General features: G+C 37.3%; 1 protein-coding gene across 1 annotated transcript in view; it reads right to left on the bottom strand.

Annotated features, from left to right (window-relative positions):
* Window positions 1-26,251, bottom strand: part of MUC2 (mucin 2, oligomeric mucus/gel-forming) — a 66,881-nt gene extending 40,630 nt beyond the window's left edge. Inside the window, exons 1-31 of the mRNA XM_058025777.1 lie at window positions 26,182-26,251; window positions 24,341-24,605; window positions 21,798-21,912; window positions 21,559-21,649; window positions 21,070-21,179; window positions 20,631-20,847; window positions 20,077-20,202; window positions 19,261-19,378; window positions 18,808-18,946; window positions 18,178-18,288; window positions 17,481-17,550; window positions 16,980-17,117; window positions 16,278-16,442; window positions 15,618-15,712; window positions 14,596-14,726; window positions 13,706-13,957; window positions 12,749-12,801; window positions 12,381-12,490; window positions 11,821-11,972; window positions 11,243-11,381; window positions 10,595-10,705; window positions 10,111-10,290; window positions 8,916-9,155; window positions 7,550-7,706; window positions 6,312-6,440; window positions 4,296-4,446; window positions 3,542-3,585; window positions 2,785-2,985; window positions 2,413-2,442; window positions 1,550-2,044; window positions 820-1,084 (exon numbers count right to left, since the gene is read on the bottom strand). Of these exons, the coding sequence (XP_057881760.1) occupies window positions 820-1,084; window positions 1,550-2,044; window positions 2,413-2,442; window positions 2,785-2,985; window positions 3,542-3,585; window positions 4,296-4,446; window positions 6,312-6,440; window positions 7,550-7,706; window positions 8,916-9,155; window positions 10,111-10,290; window positions 10,595-10,705; window positions 11,243-11,381; window positions 11,821-11,972; window positions 12,381-12,490; window positions 12,749-12,801; window positions 13,706-13,957; window positions 14,596-14,726; window positions 15,618-15,712; window positions 16,278-16,442; window positions 16,980-17,117; window positions 17,481-17,550; window positions 18,178-18,288; window positions 18,808-18,946; window positions 19,261-19,378; window positions 20,077-20,202; window positions 20,631-20,847; window positions 21,070-21,179; window positions 21,559-21,649; window positions 21,798-21,912; window positions 24,341-24,605; window positions 26,182-26,251 (4,670 nt within the window). The remainder of the gene's footprint in view (window positions 1-819; window positions 1,085-1,549; window positions 2,045-2,412; window positions 2,443-2,784; window positions 2,986-3,541; window positions 3,586-4,295; window positions 4,447-6,311; window positions 6,441-7,549; window positions 7,707-8,915; window positions 9,156-10,110; window positions 10,291-10,594; window positions 10,706-11,242; window positions 11,382-11,820; window positions 11,973-12,380; window positions 12,491-12,748; window positions 12,802-13,705; window positions 13,958-14,595; window positions 14,727-15,617; window positions 15,713-16,277; window positions 16,443-16,979; window positions 17,118-17,480; window positions 17,551-18,177; window positions 18,289-18,807; window positions 18,947-19,260; window positions 19,379-20,076; window positions 20,203-20,630; window positions 20,848-21,069; window positions 21,180-21,558; window positions 21,650-21,797; window positions 21,913-24,340; window positions 24,606-26,181) is intronic.
* Window positions 26,252-26,477: the final 226 nt, after the last annotated feature.

Genomic DNA, 26,477 nt, shown 5'->3' with positions numbered 1-26,477 from the left:
ATGCTGCTGGAAGGTGCTTCTCACCAAATCACAGAGACCTACCAGTAGGTAAGCAATGAGGACGAGTAATGCCTTTTTATGTTGCTGGGACTTTCTATCCCTGCCTCACTACCTGAGCACCTTGCAAATCCTTGCAGTAAGAGCTGTGTGGTGAATTCATCGTCAGAGATGGTAGTGTGAATAGGAGTAAGTTCCTCCCTGACTCTCATGAAATTTCCCTCTGGTGGAATCTCAGCCTGATGAAGGGCTTCCCAGAGTTCTAGCAGATGTCATCAGCAAAAGGCTACAGTTCACAGGAAGTGGCATTTTTGAGGGTAAAGCTGTTTCCAAAAGTGTCCAAGTGTAATCCTTGCTTCTAAGATCTAGAACCATTTTCATCCACTTGTACTGACATGCCAAAGGAAGAGGAGAAAGGGAAGAAAGTCTGCCCAGCTGTTCCTAGAATGACAGTGTCACAGACTAAAGTCCCACTCCAATTGCCCTCCATGTGGGGGACCAGTGACTACATTCTGGCCAGTTGAAGGACAAGGTCCAACAGCAGGAAAATCTAATTTCCATTAGTTCAGCATCTGTCTAAGCTGGGCACCAGCATTTTGAGTCAGGGAAGCCGAGACCTTCACCCTAGAACCCCTTAATCCTAGTTCTTCTTAAACAGCAGGCCGAAAGACCAGCTTTGAGCACAGGGCACAGGGCACTTGAGGGGATGAACAGTAATTCCTCCAATCTGCAATCCCATGGAGACACACTGAAGGAGGGGCCAAGGCACCTTCATTTCTCCCATAGCAAAGGAACACATCAGAGAACAGTCCAGAGAAGTACCTGGAGTTGGTGTGGTGGTGGTGTATGTTGGTGTTGGTGAGGATGTGCTTGAAGTAGTTGAGGTGGGCTTTGTTGATCCAGTAGTAGTGGTGGTTGTTGTCGGGGTGCTGGTGGTGGTGATGGGAGTCTCTGGCGGTGCAGGAGTGGTTGTCGATTGTGGTGTGCTCGGTGTGGATGGATATGGGGCTGTTAGAAAGAACAGGGATGGAGAAAACAGACAAAGGTACAGAGGCATGAATGGGACTCAATAGGAACTGAACAGAAGCTGTGCATGAGGCAGCAGCCACAGAGCTAGAGAGGTCAGCTCACCCTTAGCACTGCAAAGGTCTCTGGCACCAGCTCTCCTATTCTGGCCCCAGAAAGCAGAATCCTTGACATCCATGCACAGAGAGGGTCATAGCCCTCTTTTCCTAGCTAGGAGATTAGGCATACTGCTGGAAAGTGTTTCTCACAAAATCAGCAAGACCATGTCAGCCTTAAGAAGGAAGCCTGTGCAACCCCATCACAATAATGCCTATAGCAACAGGGGTTTGAAGCATGGCCTACTCTTTTCTCACACAGCAAGTCCTTCTGGGAATATTTTCTCCAGCAGAAACTTAAAAGTCCAAACTCTCTTAAGTAAGACTTCCTTGCAGACCAATGTTTTCTATGATTGTGACCTGCCTTTAGTAACCAACAGCCCTATATTTCTCCAAAGGCAAAGATCATGGAATATTTTTCGGTTAAATACCTGAAGTTGTTGAAGTTAATGGAGTGAGAACTGATGGTGTATACTCACATGTTGTGGAATGGATGTCTATCGGCCGGGTGGTAATTTCTGTTGAAGTCCTGGTTGTAGTGGTGCTGGCTATTGTTGTCTGGGTGGTGGTTGAAGTTGAAGGTACAGTAGGTGTAGTTGTATGCTCACAAGGAATTTCTTGCCACTCACAACAGTTTACTCTGATTTCATAATTATAGCAAAGTGGCCACATAGTTACATCTTGCTCATCATTTTTACAGATTAGCCCATATTTAACATTGCACTCTACTTTCTGACCAAGTTCTTCTAAGCTCACATCAGGTTTATCCTTAGCCCTGCATTCAATTTCTTTAGGAGATGTACATATTTTGTTTCCATGTTTTCTTATTTCATCATATGTTTCGTAGTCACCACCACCTTCTTCAGGTTTACTAACATCAAACCACTCTGTCCAATCACAGATTAGTTCTGTGACTACGCATGGAGCTGCAAGAAAAGACAGAGGTTTCAGATTTTACAGAGAACATCCTGAGAAGATCCATTTTTTATTTTCTTCCATTAAGGACTAGAGGACTGCATTGCAATATATAATCGTTCCAAAGAAAAGAGTTCTAAAATTGGTTCTGTATTACGAGGTCTTTAAACTGGAAGTTTTGCATCAAAATAAAATTACCAAGCTGCATCCTTTAAAAGTCCTTCTTCTCTATATACTAACAGCACTTTTGAAATTACAAAAAATAAAATTCATTTTTGTTTAAAATATATTTTTTTCTGTATTAATTGTCTTTAATTTACTCTTCCTTTAAATATTCCTTTGACATTTTTAACAACATTGTTTTGTATTTATAACTTACTTGTAGTGACTGGGCGGCTTGTGGTGGAAACTGAAATAGAACAAAAAGAGATTATAATTTCAAAAGAAATAGTTTTTTTTTGTTGTTGTTGACACTCCTAACATTATTTCTAGTATCCCATTAGGATATTGAAAAGCTAACATCTTTTTTCAAAAATAGGAAGGCATCCTATAATATATACTTAAAATTTCTTTCATGAGAAATAAATAAACTCAAAATGCTAAAAGTCTTTCATAGTGTGGTGTGATAAAACAATCCATAAATATTGCTCTATCTGTGTCAACTATAATCCCATATAATTGTACATTCTATATTTAAAATATTTTCCTTAAAGAAAACAATTTTTAGATCACATCTGTATTCATGATTTACCTGTGGTGGTGGTGGTAAGAGTACTGTGAGGGGAGGAGGTTGAAATGGTTGTAGGTGAAGATGTTGGACAGGGATAGACTTCAACAGGAACTACAGAGCCATTTGCTGCACAAATGTATCTTGTACATGTGTCACCGTCCTGTACGACTCCCACAGTAGCACCCTCTTCATAACTCGTTCCATTGATGACACAAGGACATCCTGCAAGAAAGCTTTACTGTGCAATTTTTCTTCTACCACGTAAGAGGCAGAGGCAAAATACTTATGGACAAGAGAGCATTTACATGAGTCATGCATGTTTTTCAGCTCCTGTTCCTGGAGCTTAGATCTACTATATTGTGCTAATTTATCTTTACATTTAAAGCAATGTTAGATCAAGTCCTGAATAAAATGCCTGATGGTACAGACTTAGAAAGTAGGTTTTAAAATGTTCTAAGAGAAATAATAATTGAAATTTACTATCTGACAGTTTTATATTAATAACTACATGTTCAGGAAGTGCTAACTTGTAGTGAAATCCATTAGTTTGGATATGGGATGTGGGGAGAAAGACTGAAAGGGCATGAGAAAAAGGTGTAACCAGAAGTATTAACAGCAAAGTTCAAAAAAAGTGCTGCCAAATTTTCTTCAGTCACAACTTTCACTAGCACCAGCAAGAATTATTCTGAATCAATACTAAGCCTTCCTATGGTCAGAGAGAGCAGTTCTGTGCATTTGCTTTTCTTTTTGCTTCCAGAAAAAGTCAAACGTTATTTACCTGGGACCGGTTTACACTCTATGGATCCTGATGGGACACAGATACTAAAAGAAAAATTTTCAAAAATTAAAATGTTGCTGATGTTTCATTGCACTTGTTAGCAGAATCAAGAGCACAGAAACATAGATATTTGTCACTTGATCTTCATTCACACTACTGCATATTTTTCTGGGTATATTTTCTAGTATTGCCTACCATTTTTCCTTCAAACTAAGTCACCACTTTCAGTTCAATTGTGAGTTGCAATACTGCAATAACAACTGTTTTGCAGAGTGAACTTTCAGCTAGATCAGATTATTCTCTGGTCACCAAGTGGAGCCAGAGGTGTAAGTGCTGTCATTGCTAACACGCTAAGCATGAAGAGTTAGGACTCAACTATCTCTTTCAGGGCAAGAGTATTTCAGACTACAGTGATTTTGAAGTCCCAGTTTTAAGTGAGAATGCAAGGCAGAGTAGCCCCTCTTCCCAAAGAGTACTGATAATTGAAAGGTTGTTTTAGAAGTTCATTGAGGTTTCATTATATAATTTATGACAGTTGACAGGTATAATTACTGAATTTGCTAGTACATTTATTACAATAAAAATACCAACCTAAAATCTGTGTTATTATGAGTTTGGAAAATTATGACATGCAAAAATATATCAGCTCTTCAGCTGAAGTTGCATCTCTATTTGTTTGAGGCCCAGTAAAGTAAATTAAGGACTCTGCATACACTAATTATTTCCTGAATTATCACAAGTAATTTTTATATACCATGTTGTACAGTTTTCCTCTGTGGGTATTTCTTGCCAAGGGGGCACATAGGTTCCATCCTCGAGGTAACATCCACATTGATCTTCAGTCACACATTGCTTTGTGTCTTCATTGTAAATAGGCTTGTCCTTAGGGCATCTGGGGTAGCAACCTTTTGTTGACAGGTAGAGCAGAATAAGGATGAAGAAAAAGTACAAAAAGTTACTTTTGTACCTTCTGAAAGTAAACTATTCTCACTGAATCAAGCATAGTGAAAGAAATCTAAAACTTCCCATTCAAATCAAGCTGTGAACAATTAGTCTTTCCAAAAGACTTCAACAGTTCTCATTGATAATACTAGTGTGAGGAGGATTAAGTAAGAAGTTTTTTTAAGAAAACTAGTAAAGTTTCTTTTTCTTAGTTCAATACCTTGGAGAAACCCCTAATACATACTCATTTCTATGGGCAACTACTAGTTTTAAGACAAAGAAATACCCCAATTTTTGTATAGATCACTATGTAAATAATATTTTTGTGCGGAATATGGAAGCAGATTCACTAACAAACAGGTTTTCCACTACATTTCTTGGAACATTAGGCATTGTTTTTATGCCTAGAATACACCAGGTGTCTCTACCTCAAACAGATAATTTATCTGTGGTTTTCTTTACCCATAGGCAGTGATCCAAACTTTACTGCAAGGAATTAATTGACTGTCAATTGTCATTCATTTTTTCATGTAAATACAGCTTAAAATATTATTCTGTTGTTATTACTATTATTATTATATTTCCTTCCTCCAAATAACCTCTTATTAAGTCCAATTATTAATGACATAAAGTTCTCTTTTTACTGTACTGAAGTTCTAAATAGCCTTTAAACTGAAGCACCATGTAATTAGCTGGTACTTAGAAGTCACTTCACACTGCCAGACTGTACTTAAAATGTCCTAATAAAAATGGTGTGCTCTAAATTTCTATTGAAATTAAGCAACAAAAATAATTCAGAAATATAATTGGATATATGATAATCTGCCTTCTGACACTTCCCAAATCTTATCTTCTAAGAATATAAGATAATTTATTTTAAAATACAGAGGCTTGTTGGGTTTTTAAAAAATATTTTGGTTGGGGATTTTAGCCGATTTCTAGTAGGTTTTTTTGATATGTTTTTTGGGGGTTTTTGGGGGTTTTTTTTCTCTGTTTTAGTTTTTTGGTTTTGTTCGGTTTGGTTTGTTCTGTTTCTCTTGAGTTTTCGTTTGTTTGATTTTTTCTTTCAATTTTTTTACTAGCAGTTCAAAGCAAAGTCAAATTCAAGCATTTCTTGCCAGTCCCTAAACTGGAGATAACTGCTTCCAGTACAGACCAAAAAGACTTTATGGCTAAAAATACAGCTTCTTTCTCCAGCTTCACCATGTAGTAAACCAGGAGATACTTGTAAAGTCTTTCACATTCTTGGATCATTAGAGTCCTTTTAATGTGAAATTCCTGTTCCATTATCAACTACAAGGACTGCCACCTACTAATATCTCATCTGCAAAGAAAACAGAATCTCCAGTATGAATCCAATATAAAGCAGCATCAGTGTGTCTGCTATAAAAGATATTTTCCAGTGTAAAGGTAGGTGAATGTTTCAGACTAATCTAGTAAAGGCAAGATGATCTGGTACATAAAAAATGATAAGGTTAAAAATACCCAACTATCAGTGACTTGCTTCTTTGTCATATTGAAGATTTTCCTGCTTGTAAAATACTTTTGCATGGGATTCAAAATAACCATGATGTAATAATAATGCATGTTTCAGGACATTATCCAAGCAGAGAACTAGTTTTGTGGCTGACAGCAATGTAACTATCACCCATTGATGTTAATAAATAATGCATTACATTATAGGAAACATTTATGTAAGACTGGAGGCAAACTCAGCATAGCAGTTTTAGGAACATCTCATCAAGTTGACTAACTAATCCATAATTATTAAAAGATATCCGAACAAAGTTATACAAAACACAATATTAAGTGGCAAAGAATTTATTACCTTCCAGTAATGGTACTGTAAAGTTGGTGCTGACATTATTGATCATCCTGCAGGTTGTGATATTACTGCCACAAGGCTCATAGTGCCAGTCACACTCGTTGCGAGGGTTGTAGTAGTCACAGAATATCGCTGATGAGAAAAGAGAGAAGCTGATTAAAAGCAAGTTTACCAGAATGCACTTCTGAGAAGGCCTTTTAAGGTACAAGCTATATCAATCTACTAATTAAGCTGGCCAAATTTCTCTTGAGGTAAACGACCTGGACTTTTTACTAGTCTGCTTACATTTAGGATATATCAAAACACTGGTGCCCAAGGCTGAAATTTTAAATATTCAGGCCATTGGGTAAAAATGCTTCAAATCATAAAGAAAATCTATTTTTAATTTTTTTTTGTTTAAAATTAAAGGTATATTTCTGACAGTATTTTTCTTCCGTAGCTACCAGCAAACTCCTAAATATTTTTCAGTTTCATACAAAATAGCTCCAGCTTCATCACACAGGCTGAAAGTCCAAGAGGAAGCATATGAGCCACTATGAATACAACTTAAATTCAGCTTACACGACTAGAGACAGAGGAAGGAGTTTTTATTAACTTACATAGCAGAGCTGAATTAAACTTGCAATTTTTTTTCAGTGGCTTCTTACACTTAAAAGCTCCAATTAATCCAAATTTTTAATCTGAATGATTTTTTAAAATTAAAAAAATTATATATTTCCACTATTTAGAATCTCAACATTTTGATTTGAGCGCTTTTTGAGTAATATTAATTTAAATATTATTTTACATTAATTTATGATGTACTGGTATGAGTACTAGCACCACTAATGGACACCGCTTAATATACGTAACACTGATTAGGTTCAGGGCTACAGCATGGGAGTGCTATATAAAATCAAATTCTGAGTAATTTGAACAACTGAAAGAGGAAAGGAGAAGAGAAGAGAAGAGAAGAGAAGAGAAGAGAAGAGAAGAGAAGAGAAGAGAAGAGAAGAGAAGAGAAGAGAAGAGAAGAGAAGAGAAGAGAAGAGAAGAGAAGAGAAGAGAAGAGAAGAGAAGAGCCAGGCTGAACAGAAAACAGTTGAAATATACAAATTTACTAGCCTGTTTGTTCCCTGATATGCTGAGAAAAGGTTTCACCAAGTCACCAGCATTACCTTGCAGTAACAGAACTAATGATTTATTTGACTGGCTTTCTGACAGCAGCTAGAAAGATACAGTTGTGTTTATCTGTTACTCACGGCAGATATCAGGAGTTCTCCAGAAAACACAGGCCTCAGCCTTGATGCACTCTTGGGCATACGCTGCAACTGCAGAGCAGAAGCACTCACAGTCCCCACCGCTGTCACAGGAGCAGGCATCATGAACACAAGCCTCATAGTAAGGAAGTGGGTCCACCTGTCAGGGGAAGAAATGATGCTCCAGTTCATCTCCAAATTAGTTCTCAAACTAATATGTTTGAGAGCTCTTGATATGAGGGAATTGAGCTAGGAAGGAATGAGACTGTGCCTAAGAGTTACCAAATCACAAATACAGGCTTGAAGGTGCTCAATATGTTTTGGGAATAATAGACTTAAAATAATATAGCTCCTTCGTAAGTTGCTATAACTGAAAAAACAAAGTAAGAGTCCTTGGCAGTGCTCACATTTTCTAATAGAGTTTCATTTTAGTGCTCCCAAAACCAAGCTGAATTGATGCCAGTGAAATCTTATCTTCCAGCAAGCTTTGCCTACCAAATGGTGAACAATATCAGAAAGGCTGCATTCACAGCAAATATGAAGCATGCAATTTTGTGCCTAGCAGTTTTTGGAGTTTATCCAATGACACATTAAAAAAAGTTGTTTTTTTTTATTTGAGACTGCAAGAGGAAAAACTTAGACTGGATTTTTGCTGCTGAAGTAAACCACATGGAAATATATAACAAATTAATTCAATTAATAACTGTTTGCATCTTTTCCACTGTGAGTTAAGAACAAATTGTTGTTAATATTACCATGCATCAGGAAAGAACTGAGAAATAAAAAGAAGTGCTCTCTGTGCATTGTAATCTGGAAGCTGTGGGCTGTCACAGTGTTTGCTGTGACAATTTGGAGGCACAGTACCAGCAGCTGTCTGTCTAAACTGTGTGATGTCAGTGGTGTCTAAAAAGATCCTTTTGTGGATTGAATGCTACAAGAAGTAATAGCCTCTTCAACAGCCACCTTTCATGTTTAGTACAAATTTCCATCAGGAGATGGATCTGATGATTGTAAGGTTCTTCAGTACTTGTAATTCTGACTGTCTCTCAACAAGAGATGGTGCAACTGCAGTGAACACAGGCCTGTTCAGGATACATTTTTGAAGCTAACTTGCAGAGTAGTAGCAGTGAAACTGTGGTGATGAAAATGGGTTTGTACAGCTGGGGCTGTCACCACTACTGACACAGTCCCATTGCCACAGAGACTAAGACTGTTTTGACTAAGGCCACATGAAAGTTCTGACACCTGTAGCTGTACTCAAGACTTAACTGAAGATCAATCTATTTAACCATCTCTTCATTCACTTCTGATGGTTTTGCATTATCAGAAATGCACTGTGCTGTCCCATCACCTACTGTCTTCTACAAACCTTGGAGTGACAAATTTTGAAGACATCACTCTGGATGATGCTGCATTCTTTCTCTGCCCAAGACTTCCGGTGTGGTTTCAGATCACAGGGCTTAATCTCTTCTGTGACATCTGGGCACATGGGAGATTGTTTCCAGGAATTTCCAAAATTCAGAGGATTATTGTCCTGCAGTCCACTCCTTGTTGTAAAATCATTGTTTGCCTTGTCATCAAAGTTGCCACACAGACCACACACTTTACCCTGGAAAAGAAAATTGAGTTTTTAAATATACCATGGAAATGAGAAACAGGCTCCGGCAAAGTAAGAGAAAAACATTGACGTGAAAAATGACAAATAACTGTCTGTGTAAATGATGACTTTCTTCTTTACTGTCAAATCATTTGTGCAGAAAATAAATTTTTGTCTGTCCTCAGCAAATTATTCAGCTGCCTTGTCTTCCCTCCTTGAAATCATTTATATCTAGTGTATTTCCATATCACTGTCTCCATATCCAACTTAAAACATTAAAGGGTGCCCAAGCCTCTTACAGCTGAGAAGAATTATTTATTCTCCATTCTCTGCTCAAAGCTGTTTTTATTAAAAGTTTCTAACATAATGATCAGCATTTCTTCATTCATGGAAAAGAAATGACAGAAACCCATTTTTCTTGAAAGAAAATGTATCAATCTTCCCTCAATGGTGAATTTTTAGTAGTGTTATTTAAGGCCCACCAATCCCCTCAAGTAACAGTATGTCACTGTTTGTACAATGCCTCAATATTCTTCAGTTCAGGATGCTGAATTTCAGGAACCAGAAGCATGGCCGTACATTGCATTGGGAGTTTGGTTTTAACACAGGGCTGAGATTGCACATAGGTTTCCAAGCACATGTGCAGTCAGTCCACATCCCCTAAATTATTCTGGATGATGGCTATTAATACTCAGAAACTCAGAAACATTGCCTGAGATGTTTATCTCTATTGGAATAACATCCTATGCATTCTGTGCAATGCATTGTGATATACTGCATTGTGATATACTGTAAGAAACCCCAGAAGCATTTCTGCAAACTGTGACTGTAACAATGCAAGCTGACCATTAGTGCACAGAGGATATAGGGATTAGACATGGAGTCAGAATAAAAGAACATTTATGTTCTTTTATGTTTCCTTGTCTATTCACAATACTACTTCAGAAGAAGACAGACAAGCACTAACCTTGTAATCAGGGCTCAGCTTGATGAAAACTGTAGTCTTCTTGTCCCAGATCAGCATCACACCATTGCTAGCCTCAATAACCAGGTACAGGCCGACTGTCCTGTTCCAATACTGCACATCATCACCAACATCTCGCTGAATTGCTTTGGACTCTTTGTTCTCCAATTTCAGCTCAATTTTCTGAAAGATAAAAGAGAAGAATTGTAACACTAATTTCTATGATGAGACAAAATATTAGACACTTGTAACAATGCAACTCATTCTGCAACCAGTATCTCAGACTCTGGGATGACTTTCAAGATGGCAGAGAGTGGTGTAGCACTTCTGTTTGAGAGAGTTTTCATCACCTGAGAACCTATGCCTTTACAGAATAATTTGATAGGGTCTCTAATGCTTGTTACAGCTGCTTTTAGGGGCTTGACTTTAGAGCATTACATTTTTGGTAATACTTGAGTACTGATATGTACTGACTGTCATCACTCACCCCTAGGAACATTTTGATAGCCTTTGAGCAGGTGACTCCTGTAGTTCCACAAGGAACATTCTCTGTGATGATACTGAATGAGCCACTGGAATTTTTGTCACCACAGAAGTCCTATTGAAAAAGAAAAAAAAGAACATGAGAAAATTAGGTAGAATATTTCATTGTAGTCCAATCTCATAAGAATTGCAATCATTTAAATCTTCACAGTGTATTAATAGTTACTGCTCCTTCAAATGTGAGATCCTACACACACATGTTTTTACAGATGCATAGCCATGCATATATATAAACAGTTAACACAGTCTCAGCCTGGGAAAAAGAGTGGGACAATGAAACAAAGTAAGGAATATATCTTTAAATAAAAGTTTCAAGCTTCTAAGCTTAGAATTTGGATTTATTTCACAAATTATAATTGGCTCTCACTGTAACATAGTTCTGTTCCATGTAATTTATTATATCTATATTTGAAAAAAAAGAAAAGCCACATTCACACAGCTTGCCTGCACTGAAAATACACAATTTATCCTGGCAGAATGTGTGAAACCCTTGGGAAAAATGATGACAGGCAATAAGGAATGACAAAACCAAAGAGGAAAGTAGATTTTCAAGGCAATCAAATTCCTTTTCAGCCCTCCTGATGAGCATTACCTGAGTAGCCACATATTCACAGCTCCCATCAAAGTCATAGAATTTCCCATCAAAAGTGTTATAATGGCCGCTTCCATATATCATACAAGTCCCATAGCACACGTCCTCAGTGCATTTCCAAACCCCTTTCTGGCAGGTGCTAGAAGAGAGCAGAGAAGTTGAATTTTCAGATCTCACCAAGAGTGTGCTGTTTGAAGAACTGCAGAACAAACCAAGCAACTGCCTGATATAATGTGACAATATGCAAAATATCCAAGCCTCAGCTTCAACTGATAAGCCTGTTTTTAAGCCTATAACATGATTTTCACTCTGGTGAGCTACAATCTTTAGATTTGATAGCCTTTATTTTTAAAAAATGAGTGAATTTTCCCAACAAGAGATGCCTACTGAAAACAGAGGTAACCACCACCCCCATACTTCCAGCAGAATCTGTATTTTCTGAGATAGCAATAAGTATTCCTGAAAATTAAGGATGATACTTGCAGCTTTTGCAGCTGCTGTAGCACATAAGCCTAGATATGACTATGAATATAGTGCATAGAATATATTCAAGAAGAGAATATTCACTTATAACTCACCAGGTGTTGCAGTCCACTTTTATCTTGCCTCCAGAATAATACCACTCATTGTTGTGAATGCATGGGCAATCTTTTTGCTCAACACAGCCCCCTCTGCCATCATCAAACAGACCTTCAGGGCACACACAGCCTGAGACACACTCTGTCTGGAACTAAGGAATATAAGGAGAAATGGTTACCTTATGACAAAGCACTGCATCCTAATTCCACTTCTTCACACTTTAAAATCTGCATTTAGAACTACACAGTCTAATATTGATTAGTTTTATAAGGTTTTTTTTCTAGGTTTCTAATGTTTTTCTTTTCTTTTTGGATTGTGTAAGAACTCAAATTCTTTTTTGCTTGGAAATCATAACTCTAGTGAAGATACAGTAAAGAGAAGAGGGAAACCATAGTGAAAATGGCAACAGATTATTATCATGGGGGGAGGGGGGGGGAAGTGTAGATTAAACCAAAGAGAAACAAACTGCTAGTTACAACTGTATTTGCTGTGTAGCACCATGTCATGTAAAGAATACAGAATAAAGAAAGCAAGACACAAAGAAAAGTTGAATACATACATGATCGGTTTGAGGAGTATGACAGCTAAGTTGCAGAGGTGTTTGGGAAGTCCACTTCGAGAATGCATTGCAGTCAAAGTATGTCTTGTTAGAAGAACATTCTGCTTCACCTGGAAGATAAATTGTTGGTTTAGATCAATCAAGGCAAAAGAGATGCAGTGAAAAGTGGTAGTTCCTCAGACAGAAATCTCGGTCTATCCTTATGAAAAAAATAGACTTACTGAAGAGAGAACAAAGTGATAATGTGTTACTGTTTTACATAAAGGGGAAAAAAACATGCAAAACAAGTAAATGGAGAATTCAAAAGGTTTGGGTTGGGAGGTTGGCTATAGATTTTATTCTAGTTTAGTTTATAGAATGTCACTTACTTCTCATTCTTAATTTCACTGAAGTGCACTGGATCTTTGCATTTCGGCAAACACTAGAAAAGTGAAGTAGAATTAAAAAAAAAAAAAAGCAAGCTCAATATCTTCAATTTAAGTCTAAGGAATGGTTTTTATAAATTTGAGAGTATTTATTAAAGATATCCTGCATAATTTCTACTGGAATTTCAAGGCCAATTCTATTGAATTACAGTCATTAATTTTTTTTTTGGAGAAAAAGTGTAGCAGGATTTTAGGCATAATGCACAGAAATGTTATGTTTTAAGAAACGACAGTTATTCTATCAATCTTTAATACTATGTTCTATGACAACTCAGGAATTAGATAGTAATGACACATAATAATTATAATTTAAATGAAAGCCTCCATTTGGATACACAGTGTATTTTCATGACTATTGAATTTATATGTTGCAAATTTGTTGACCTATATGCTTCTTCTGCTGGATGAAAGAAGGAATTTCACAGTTTGCACTGATGACTCAGGCAGCAAACTGTTGCCAGAGACCATGGGAAAATATAAAAGAACCATAAATGTTGTTTTCAAAAGCCTATGTTACAGTGAATACATATCAAGGGACCTTCCTCCAGTGGAAAACAAGCAATCTGCATCTGCTAGAAAAGCAAACATAACACATAGTTGGCCTTTTAGCTTCCTTTCACCATTCTGCCTAACAAAGCCTACTTAACACTGCAGCTTCATTCTGAAGCATTTATCTGTGAAGGCCAATACTCAAATCTCCAAAGCAAGCTGCATTTCTCAATTATTGATAAATTACATTGCAATTATCATTGCATTGAATAATGCTTTGCTCAGCATGAAGATGATGTGAAATGCATTACAAATACTCATTACAGTATCAAAAAACCTAAGCACCTTACACCTAACAAATAATTTTTAAGGGCTTTTTCCCCACAAAAAAGAAGCCAAAATAAAACATACCAGCGTTCTCCATCTTTTGTGAAATACTCCCCAGGTTCCAGGTATGATCCCTTGTAATAACATGGGCACTGGGAGATGGGCACACAGTTATCCTGGTTATCCAAGTATGTATTGGATGGGCAGCCACAGCCATCCACAGGGGCAAAGTCTTGCAAGCAATACTTTTCACCATCAGCAAGGGAGCGACAGGTTTGCTGGCACATTGTGAGGTTGTAAAGGAAGACTTGATTTCCTGGGCAGGAAGATGCTTCACTGCCTGGAGGGAAAAAAACCAAACTGCTAAGTAAGGGATGCAGGATGGAAAATTTGGCCTTGACATTTTCATTTTGCTTTCTTTGGCTGTGCCGAATGTAGTGATAAAAACATTCCCTTACATCATATTAAAGTATCAGAAAAATATCAGAAGTCAAAAGTAACACTAACCTAACTTTACCAGTTGAAGACTTATTTTTAACTGCTACTAACAGTTTCTACTTTCATAGCCCTATCTGTTTCACATACTGATAATCAGATAGTGAGCACAATATAATAAACTGCTAGTCTCTAACATACTGAACTGTTGATGTAGAGCAAGCATGATCAGAAACAAAGACATTGATAAACAAATGCACAGTAAAAGCCCTGATGGCTGGGATTCCATTAGTAAATGGAAACCTATTAGCTAGACTGGGAAAACAAGATGAAAGTTAAAAATATTGCTTTCTGCTTTTAAGTACAAAATCTGAAGAATATAATGTGAATTTGTAAACATTATCAGCATTGTCTCTTTTTGGTCCTTTAGATACTCCAAATCCCTTAACACTGAGATGGAGCACTAACAACCAAATTCAAGAGAGAGCCTGCTTATTTCTCATGGTTAATTATTTCCACAGGGATTACTGTTCCATTACTTACTGCAAACACTCTTTCTCCAGTCTCCCAGTATGATCCCTTTGAAAGCACAGGCTCTTGAGTAAGAGGACAGGGCAGCACACAAACATTCTTCATTGTCTTCACAGAGGCAGGTGTCATATTTACATTTCTGAAAAAAAAGAACAAAAGCGTCAATAAGTCCACAGGAAATCAATGGGCAATTGCAACTTGATCGCTACAAAATGTCCTGTCAGCTTTTCCTGATGTTGTTTGTATTAATTCCCATGATCAGAGAACAGTGAAAGGAATGGACAAAGACCAGAGAGTTAAAGTGCTGCTTCATTTAACACACAATGAAAATACTTGGATGCTTATTCTAACCTAAGCCAAGTCTCTTGAACCTTTAAAAAGTAGTCAGCCTCCTAAGAACACATTTTTCGAAGGATATTGATACCATTCATTCTCAGTTACTAATTAGAAATTCAGAGAACCACAAAAACTACAATAATAAAGGCAAAATAATAACCAGGTCTACGAAGACCTTTACAACACTTGAGCTCACACTGACTTCCAAGTATAAGCAATGATTTTAGAATTCCTTTTCCTCAGGTGAGTCTCCATTACTGCTCAACAGAGATGAGCACAGGGGAAAAGAATTCATGGAGACTCTGGCATGAAAATGATTTGGTGTTACATTCCAACCAATATATGGTTGGAATTTCCCCCCCACTTTAGAGAAACTAATGTTTCTAAACTTAAACTGTGCACATCTGCAACTCTTGAGTCTTCTTTTCAGTCCAAATATCCAGGCCAATAAACATGTCACAAAAAGGAAAAAAGCAAAATAAAAAAATGTACTTTTTTATTCAGCAGCAGCCCATAAGGATCTCATCACATGAGATACTTTGCATGCTATGTTGCTTGAATCAGTCAATGAAAAACTTCAGCATGTCTTATGGACAAGTTACTCACTGATGTCTGAAATGTTGAAACAATGATCAAGGTCTACAGTTAACCATCTGAAATAATGCAGTACTTAAAGAGTGCAAAATTACAATACCTTATAGTATTCTGAAGGATCAACGGCTATGTGACATCTTGCAAAAGGACCCTTTGGGTTTCTCAGCAAAGAGCACCAATGCTCAGCATAATTTGCTACAAAAAAAAGAGAAATTAATCACATTTCCTTATCTTCATTGTGTCATGCCTAGTTATGATGATGCATAAATGCAATGCAGAAATATGTATGAGAGAACTGTGTGCATTTTGGGGAGTGGAGAAACTACATGTAATCACCACACATATACTTCTAATCCTTCAGAGACATGCAATCATAAAATCAAAAACTGCACTGTAGTTTTGCAATTTGTACACATGGAATTGTGACAGCTCTTTCCATTTGGGGACCATAAATTTAAGTTAAACATAAAGATACATAATGCTAGGAGATACAAGCTGTCTTTTAAGATAGTACAAATTAATGACTGTTTGTCCCATTCTACCACTTCAGGATTCTTTTACAATCACCCCTTAAATTTTCACTTCAGTTTGATGAAGTGCTTGTATGTACACATACTTGCAGATATTAATTATTAATGTTACAGTCCTGTAAAAAATCTTCAATGCCCCACTACATCTCTTACAGGCCTGTTGCAGTAATGCACAGCAGACACTGCTCATCCTGGCAGAAGCCAAGCCTCTGACTCATTAATGTGCTTACCACTTTCAATGCTGAGACTGCAGGGATCTTCCAGCTTTTCTACCTGGTCTGTGCAGGTGGACTGAGCTTTCCATGTGTTAGCAAAGGCAGATCCTGTAGCCTCAATCAGCCCACTGGTTGTTCTAAAGTCATCACCTTCCATTCCATTGAAGTTTCCACAAAGACCTATTTGAGAACAAGGTAAAAATTTCACATAAGCTTTACTTAGTCTCATACTGAAAGGCCAAAGGAAAGGGACAACTGATCACAAACACTATAAACAGCTGATTATTCCACATCAATTTAATGCATAATATAAATACTGTGGTTTTAGATGCCCTGGTTTAAATCTTCCACATATTCAAGAATAGTAACCATGAAGATATCTGTGCTTCAAGAGATTACTACTCTAGCCCAAATTTTTTATGCATTCTGATGATATTGAAACCACAAAATACACTAAAAACCTGGTTTTGTGGATAGTTTACAAATAGACCAAATACAAAAGTAGGGAATATTCTAAGAAACACCTATGTACTGGCAATGATAGGTCATTTCAATATCAAAAAATAAAACCACATTTCTAGTTTGCTTGAGCCAGTTTTCTTTCTGTTTTCTCCCCTCAAATTAACAAGTAGCATGAGTTATCACTTCTATAAAGAATACATGATTATTCAGCTGTGAAACAGCATGACTTTGCTTCCCATTTGCATAGATACTTGCCTTGAAGTTTTCCTTTAACTGATTGATCCACAGTCACAAACAGCTGCATGACTCGAAACAGCTGGATCTGCACCTGAAGCCCAAATGGAGTTTGTACAACAAAGTAGTTGGAAGACGGCTTGAATACTGAGAAGCTGGCTACAAAACAAAACATGAACTGTTGTAATGAACAAGTACACACAGGCTGCCAAAAGAAACACTTCTTATTAGAGTCTCATGTGTCACCCAGCATGAAATCTCTGAGACCAGGATTGAATTAATATCTTTTTTCCTTTAAAAATCACTGGCCAACTAGATATGATGCTGGTGCTTAAAGACTTAACAAGTTGATTACTTATAAAGGCTGGTCTCTGGGATCAGAACCAAATGGGCATGCCCACACCATGTAACCAGGTTTGGAAAGTGCTAAATACCCCTCTTCCACTTTTGCCTCTATAAAAATACACCTCTCCATGAGAAGCCAGGTGCGTGACACTTGACATACAAGGCTGTGTCCCTTACTTGACACATGAGGCACATTCACTGTCATCTCGTTCAGGAGCACGCTGCCATCTGATCTGAAAACCACCACCTGTGTAACAGCAAATGGAATCAATGAGGTTCCAGGGACTGGGGAAAACTAAGATTTTACAAATACAAAGAAGATTAACAGCAAGGACATTTACATATTTAGGATCTGTCTAGATCTCCAAATTTTTGAAAAGAAAAATCTATCTGGAAATAGGACATGGCAGCAGCTCTATAGATTATGTGGTCTATATATTCTCATAAATAAAGAGACCACTAAAGTGAATATTTGAGAAGGTTGGATTGTATCACCATTTAAAGACAAGATTTCTTCTGAAAAAGACTCAATTAGAACTATAAAATTATATCTGAATGAAGAAAAAAAATTATGAGAATGGTGGAAAAGAATAGGTACCCTTCCTTCCAGACATCTGGAATTCTGTGAGAAAAATCATAACACACAGAGCAGAGAAAAGAAGAGGGGGAAATGTCAGTTGTTTTGAATCTCATATTTTTTTAAGTTTAGGTTTATTTTGAATTCTCAGGGCAGAAATCTGAGCTGCTTGTCAGCTTGTCTGAAGTTCCTTATCTATCCACAATTATGACTCCAGAAGAAAAAAGTATTCACTCACATTAAGGGAAATATGTTCATTTTCAACATATCTAGCAGAATCCACAGAACAGCACTTACATTCTTTTTGTTATCCACTAACAGCACAACAGTCTTCAAGCAGGTCTGTTTGTCTGTGGAGCCACAGGGAGCCAGTTCTGCCAGGAGAGCATAACTCTCATTTGCAGTACCCTACAATCACAGGGAAAGAAATGTCCATTAGTCATATTAAAAATCTCATGAAATGATTTCCACAACAAAGACTAAATTCATCAGTTACAATAACTTTCCTAGCTCAACAAGATTTTCCTCATTCTCTAGAAAAACTGACACCAAATATTTTAGGGATAAATGAAACAGCTGCCTACCTCTTTTCCCCACCTGACTTTGACACTCAGAAGTAGCTATTACAGAAGTGGCCAAGAAATTCTAATCCTGAGACCTTTCTATTTCATACATACAAAGGACTTCACTGGATAATGACAGCAAAGGCACTCTTCTATTTCACTGAATTAATCACTCATTGCAATAAGTCCTCAGCTTCATCGTATGGCAATTAGAGCTAAATCCTGAATTTTCTAGTATAACTTCCAGCATTTTGACTTCCCTCACCCAATGGAAGTGGACTAGAACAATAACTCCCAGCTTATACACATTAGCCTACAGACACTGTTTTACTCTAGAAGAGAATAGCCCCACTGTACACAGTACCTTGGCCAACACATAGTAGCAGTCTCCATGGAAGGTGTATTTCTTCCCATCAAAGGTGGTAAAATGGGAACCTCCTTCCACTGAGCATGTGCCTGGGCAAGGTAGATCTTTGCAGGTCCATCTGCCTGAATTACAGGTGCTATAAACAGACAAATAATACAAAAAATACTTGTAGTTATTACAGGAGCTGAGAGCACTGAATGTATCTGTATATTTGGCAACCACCAAGCTATCTCCAGGTGTTTTAAAACTGTATCCTTGACCATTCCCTTGAGATTTTCCCTCTGACATATGCCATAGAAACTTACCAGGAATTTTGTTCTATAGACACGCAACATAAACATTAAATTCAGAGAGTTTTCAGAACATCTCCTGTGACCATGAGGAAATTTGAAAAATACAGGCCCATTTAAAATCATTCAAAGAAAGGTGTACAACCACCAGCAACCTTACCATTCTTCACATTCTTTGGAAATGCTTTCTCCAGGTGCATAACTCTTTCCACCAAGTTTGCAGTAGCACTGGCTAACAGGGATGCAGCCTTTTTCACTGATATCATCATACACAGTTCCTATAAAACACAACATTAACTATTCCAGCTCTTTTTCAAATAAGCAATTTCGACAGAGGAAAAACTCTAATTTGCCACACAGGCTGAGGTTATCTAAACTTTGAAGAATACTGGTTCTATTTTTTGCAATATAAGACAGATAGAAAACACTTTGATTCAGCTTTGAAAATTCAAGTCTGTTCATTTATATAGCTATACATGGATAAAAAGGTTATTGCAAGAATAAGAAATATCTGAGAAATAAGAAAAATCTGAGAATGACACATGTTTAGATTCTTAGTCTTTTTGGCTGTGAAGACTATCACTGTAATCTTTCCTAAGGTTGAGAGCAAGCCTGAGAATTTCACTCACTGTCCATCACTGCCACTCTCCGGGCAAATGGTGTCCATTGTCTGAGAACTATTCAATTTAAAAAGCATGATTTACTATATAGTATCAAAAACCCACTTGTTGAGAATTAACAAGCAGGTCTATTACCTGTCACTGTGTTAATATGTTTGAACTCTAAATTAATTAATTAATCAATCAATTACTACCTCCTTAGAATATTTTCAAGTTATTTTCCTCAAGGGGGGAAAATAATGACTAGCACAACTCTTTTCTAAGATATAATTTGACTACATGTAGTATTTTTGTATGACTTCCGTAGCCAGGGCTCTTGATTTTGTCCCAAGTGCAACAGCTGGAGTGACACTTGCCTTCAGGGCAGAAACAGCCATCCATGTAGTGCTCCTCACAAAGGCTGCTGATCTGCAAGTGTGAGCAAGTATCCATGCAGGGTGAGCTGCTTTCTCTATAGACCATGGTAGCAGGACAGGTCTTGGCTGAAAAAATAAGATCCCAGGAGTTATTTGAGTGTTAAGTTCATCATTCCTGAGAAACCACATCCTACTCCCTTCAAGTCAGTGGTGACTCAAGCCACACTTTACATGGCAAAGCATGTTTATCTAAATCTGAACTGCTTTCCCTTGTTTTTATATTTACTTCTTATGGTTTCAAATAGATCAAATTATTCCCATCTTCTGCAACATCAAATCTCAGTTTTTTTAATGGGAACAGAATTTGCTGAAAAATATTTCTCAGTAGTAAAAGTAACAGAAGAAGAAAATAAGGAGACCATAATATTTTAGCACTACTTATATGAAATTTATATTACATCCCAACAGCTTTGTAAAGAAGTAATCAATTTAAATTTCATGGCGCTACATGCACGAAACCTTTGGATCTTTGTAAAATTTGTGTAGCTGCTTACGGCAGAAGCTCTGTGTCCTCCATTCTCCCGGGCGGCCGCCTGCGTGCGAGCACTGGCGGGAATACTCGGAGATGGTGCTGCAGAGGCAGAAGGAGTCGTCCTTCCCATTGCAGGCACACTTGTCCTGCATGCACGCTTGGATGTACATCTCCAAATTAAGACGCAGCCGACAGTCAGCAAATGCAGAGGAGGTCAGCAACTTCTGACACTCGTCACGCTGAGGAGGAAGAGGAACAATGTTGAAGAGATTTACAGATATCTGAGCTTCTGGACATTTCTTATCTCACAAAAAATACCTGTTGTCTTTTGAATAGCTAGGAAAAAGTAACCATATATTTTGGAAGGGACAGTCCTCCCAGCTCCTTGCAACTAACTCCCTGTTGCACAAGGATCTCTCCATGTGTCCATGTCAAGGAATTTCACCACAAGAAATACTTACATGCTCATTACAGCTTGGAAGAGCCTGAGTTTCATCTGGATCTTCACATTTGGAATTGGGTTTGCTGATCTTCTGCATATTCCCATATGTAATTGAATTGTAGCTTGCATCTATGAGAAAAAATAGAAAGAGAACTTGCAGAGTCCCAAAAATTGACAACAAGGAGCACCTGATTTTTGGAACGCTACTGATCAAGGGAAACAAATATGCCTGTTAGACACAGGTACCTGCTCTGCATGATGTCTAACTGTGCTTAAAAATGTAAAGAGGAAACAGGAAAAGAAGGCTAGTAAAGAACAAAAAGATTAATCTGGAAGAGAATAAACTTAGAATGTAGGAATTCCAGGAATGCAGAATTGGAACTTCATGTTTAGTCTGGGGCAATCACAGAAACCTCTCAAGTGAAATTTGCTCTCCTGTGATGTTTCTATGCACAGGGCTTGTCAGCCTATCTCTGGGGACAGCTGTCAGCATGGTGGGATAACGCACCTCCCTTGATGAACTCATTGTAGATTTGAATGCCATTGTAATCCCCACAGAGACCACAGGTATGGTTATTAAATTTGTTGTCCAGCTCCACCTAAATAACAAAAAGAAAAAGGAAAAACAGAAAAGAATTATCTTTTTCTTCTTCCTTTTTCCCCCCTCTTTTTTTTTCCCCACTGAGATAGAGAAATATCCCAGGAAACCCAGGAAATACCAATTAAAAATACTTTGATCATACATACCATGAGGGCATCCTGCTGGTTCCACATCAGAACCATGCCTAATTTGGCATAAATCTTGGTGTAAATTTCATTGCTCTCAATGAGGACACCAGAGGAGTAGTAAGGTGTCTTCACACTAGGAAGAAAATCACAGACTTTGCATTAGTTAGGAAACATAAGGGCTGACATGAATGTCAGTAATAAGCCAAATACCCCAAGGAATATAGAAACTACTCTGACTACCTCATTCTAACTGCACAGGGTGCCTTGTTTTAATGAGGCATAAAGTCTTCTCTTTCTGACACTTGGGACAATAACTCATAGCAAAAACTCATTTAAGTCAAAGCCATTTCAGAGGAAAAGCCTACCCAACACTTTGGGCTCTTTAACTTAAAAAATACCAAAATGTCAGACACCTTCAAATTAAGCAAAGAAAAACCATCATCATTGTGTTATTAACAGAGGATATTCAAACATTCACTAAAAATTTACATCAATGAAAGGAGCTACAAGATAATTTACAGTGTTTCTTTGCCAAAATATCTCATAACCATTTCAGAGAGAATTAATGTTCCATTGCAAGTAACTGCCTCTTTTAGAAAGAGTTCAGAATGCACAGGCAGTTACAGGGACAGCCAACAAAATTTTCAAAAGAAAGGAACATGTTAAGAGGAATTCAGTAGCTCTTCTCTAGTTAGTTAGTTTTAACTGGACAGGACTGAGCTTGTTAATGGTGACAAAAGACACTTTGCAGAGGGCTAAGCATAGATATGTTTGTGTGATAACAATTTGTGTCTGTCTTACAAATAAACTGAACTGCTGAATTTCATTCAGCAATAAAATAATCGTGGCAGGCAGTCTTATCCTATAAAATCCAGAAAACTAGAGTCTGCTCAAATAGAAGCAATGTAAACTGGAGTCCAGTCAAAATAACTGGTTATTTTTTCTACAAATTTATCAATGTAATTGTTATCCATCAAGATTCATGCATGTGTATGCACATCTCTTAACTAGTCTCTTTACTGGGAGAACTTTATCCCCTGATTTGCTGTCACTGGGGTTTTTACAGCTATTTAGCTCAGGCATTTTTAACATGCCCAAATGACTTACACATTTAGATGTAAACTCAGAGATCATTATTTCTGCTTTTGACTGCATTGTTCATCAATAAACAATGAAGTCTTGAGGGATTATGTTTCTTGAGGGGAAATATAAAATGTTGGACATCTTTTCAGCTTTTAGCTATCACAGCATGGAATATTTATCTTTTTTTTCTAATAGTAGGACATTCAATCAAACAGTGGATCAGGTACCTGAAGGCTAATCCATACACTTTTCTACTTTACAGTTTTCACTTCAGCACAGTGAAATGCTATTTTGCATGACAATTGGTAATTTATCATTTCAGAAGCAATATGGAAAATTAAGTTCTACCAAAAAAAAAAAAAAATCTCAGAGCAGCAAAACAGTTTGGCAGGGATCTGCTGTTTTATGACAATAAAATCTATCTAAGACAAAAATGGCTTCGTTTAAGAGAAATAGTTTTAAAAGGACTTCTAACTTGTTTCTCATAGGGTTCTTTTTAAGACTTGAATGCACAATAAAGAGCTTTTTCAATTTGAGGCAATAATGCATTCTTTTTGTAACTTTCTGTCATTTTATTATGCATTCTAGTATGATCTTTGGAAAACTGAATGTTACTTTCAATCATTGAACATATTTTCATTGCAGTGTCTTCCAAACGTTAGAGCAAAAGCTGAATTTTGGGCAAAACTGAGTTCTCCAATGACAATTAAAAGGTTCTCTTTTTTTCAATTATGCTAAAACATACTAATTAACTCATGAGTTTCCTCACTTAATTCAGAGTATAAAGGCACACACTACAAGGATAAGCTAATGATAGGAAAGACTAGGTTAAGACACTACTTAGCATCAGTAATGTGTCACACAAGTTTCTTGTATAATCATGTTAAAAGAGGAGAAAAAATAACACTGCTCAGTCTGAAAAAGTACATAGTGCAACAGATAAATTGCTGTGAATTTTGACCTGTGTTATATCTGTTAAATTCTCTTGAGGAATGGCCATCAGATCTTTAAGAACTATGTATGAAGATCAGAAAAAACTACCTCTCTTCTGTCAGAAAATAAGAGGAGAAATGCATTTCCTTTTCAAGGATTTGCTAGACCATCTGCTAAGGTAAACTCAAGATGATGCCATTAAAAAAATGAAGCTATGTCATTTTAAGCCAGTGAAAAATCTGGCTCATGAGCTGCACTGTTTTCTGCACAACTGGAAGAGCAATTTGCTCAAACCTATTCCTGACTTGTATTTAAATAATTCCTTATGCCAGTGTAGAAATGACAATTAATACTAAAGCCCCTCCCCAAAGCAATTTTAATGCTGAATTTCAAAAGGCTTTTTTGTTTGTTTATTTGTTTGTTTGTCAGTGGAAATGCTTTGCAGCAGTTTCTGTAATGGCACACAGACAGTTGTGTAAAGAATCAATCCTGCTTTTATCTTGCCAGCACATTTCTCTGAATACCATTATAGCAAAGGAACTTACATCCGCCCATCCACCACAACCAGGTTGGGTTTGAGGTAGACCATTATATCCTTGATTTTCATCAGAATATACTGGATCTCAGGATGGCCATTGCTGTCGAGAGCACGCTGGATGTGGACAGAGAACTCCTTGTAAGCCTCTCGGCAGTCGGAAACAAAATTATACTCGCAAAGGCCAGGGAATTGGTAGATGTCTCCATCAAAAGTCTTGAAATGGTTGTTTCCCCAAGTGCTGCAGACATAGTGGCCATGGCTTCTTGTCCTTCCTGTTAAGTGATGAAAAAGAAATAGAGATGAAAAGAAGTGCAAGAAATTATCTAGCGTGAAAAATGGTAAGTGTTCCATTTTACAGTAAGAACCACCTGCAATTATGTTCACAGTGACTCCATGGATTTCAAGCGGATCAAGGATCTGCCAGGTCAGCAGAAAATATGGAAATCTCAAAAGCAGAAGAAGATGTTAATAAATAATTCTGAGACCAGGGTATATCCTATAATTTTCACTGAAGTGAAGGAACTTATCTGCATGAAGTGGGGAAACAATACTGACCTCTAACTTGGCTTCTGTGTCAAGCATATGATTTTATTTTGAATCTCAGTATTATTTTTATCAATATTAAATTTTTCCAAGAACTATCTTCTTTCCTGGTGCAACACGTACTAGAAACAAAACAGGTAGGAAAACAAGAAAATACTACCTACTCTGGAAGGCTAATATTTTAAATGTTATGAAAGGGCTTTTGCACAACAGGAGATTTCAGTGAAATATTTATTTTCTTAAAAGCAGTAGTGATTTCTATTACTGCAAGACAGAAGTTTTTCAGAAGATAGGTCAGAAAGTAGCCATGGTAGGAGGGAAAAAAATTTTTGCAATAGCAAAACATGAAGATTATTTGTTCCTTTCCCTGCCATCTATACCAACAAAAAATACAAATTAACAGCGATATCTGATCAATCTCCAGATACTGTAGATCAGGGGTGAATCATAAAAGCTGAGCATCCTTGGGAATCTTAACGTTTCACAAGATTTTCTTGTAGCATTTAACATGAGAAAGCAAAACTGCTAAGAAAACCCCTAGGTTACTGTATTTTGATGGATGTATCAATCATACCAGATACATCCAGCCAAGCTGGAACACTTCGCTCCCCAGAAGGAAGGCTGCACAGAGATTTTCCCAGAGCTCACAGCTGGAAGACCAAATGCAAGGTAAAGCTTTCCACCCCTCGCTGAATTCAAGACACAGCAGACCAATAGCCCAAATCTGATCACTGGGTATAATTAATCACCTATTCCTCTAAAAAACAGTTTTCAGTAAGAATGCTCCATTCCATCACTTCAAATTCGATAGCAAATACAGTAAGTTAGAGCTTTTGCAAAAGGGTTAAAAATGTCCTAAATGACAAAATAAGTTTTTTTTCAATGTTATTACATTCATTTTTGAGGAACAATTTATGCTGTTCCCAAGCAACAGAAGACACAATCATCCACTTCCTTCATTACTTTAGCAATGAATGTCTCAAAGTCCTACAGTTCCTTTCTTGCCGTACCTAGTAAAGACTCAATGCATGGAAAGAAAAGCAACACTGAAAATATTTTCCAAGCACATCAAACTAGAAATCAATGCAGTAGAGATAGGTACTAATCTCTCCAAAGAAAGTAGGATCTACCAATTTTGTCCAAGCAATGCAGCCTCAGTATTTGAAAGCTTAAGCGATTTAAGGCATCTTAAAACTCCAGACCATTATTTAAATGCACAGCCTCCTTCTAGCTCCGCAACAATATTTTAACTCTCTCCCTCTTTTCCAGGAGGCAGTCTGCTACCATTTCATCTCCAGAGCTTACCTTTTTTTATTTCAGTAGCAGAGGAAAGAGCCAGCCAGAGAAGGAAGAGGCTGGCCGCTCTTAGCCCCATGGTGGCTAAGGTGGGTGAATGGGAACTCCACTGGAAACTCAGCTTTTTATAATACCCACTGAGGCAATTGATTCTGTCACAGGGGAGGAGATTCACAGGGAGGGGGCAAGAGGAGGGGTGAAAAAACAGGTGTGATATTTGCAGAAGATAAGAAGCAAACAGACAATCGTTTTTCACCATAAATGAAGGAATTCAGCATACAGGAAACTATAATATTGATTCAGTA

The sequence above is a fragment of the Melospiza georgiana genome, chromosome 6, assembly GCF_028018845.1.
Source record: "Melospiza georgiana isolate bMelGeo1 chromosome 6, bMelGeo1.pri, whole genome shotgun sequence".
NCBI lineage: Eukaryota > Metazoa > Chordata > Aves > Passeriformes > Passerellidae > Melospiza > Melospiza georgiana.
The sequence above is the reverse complement of the archived record's forward strand: the minus strand, read 5'-3'. Positions and strand labels throughout refer to the sequence as shown.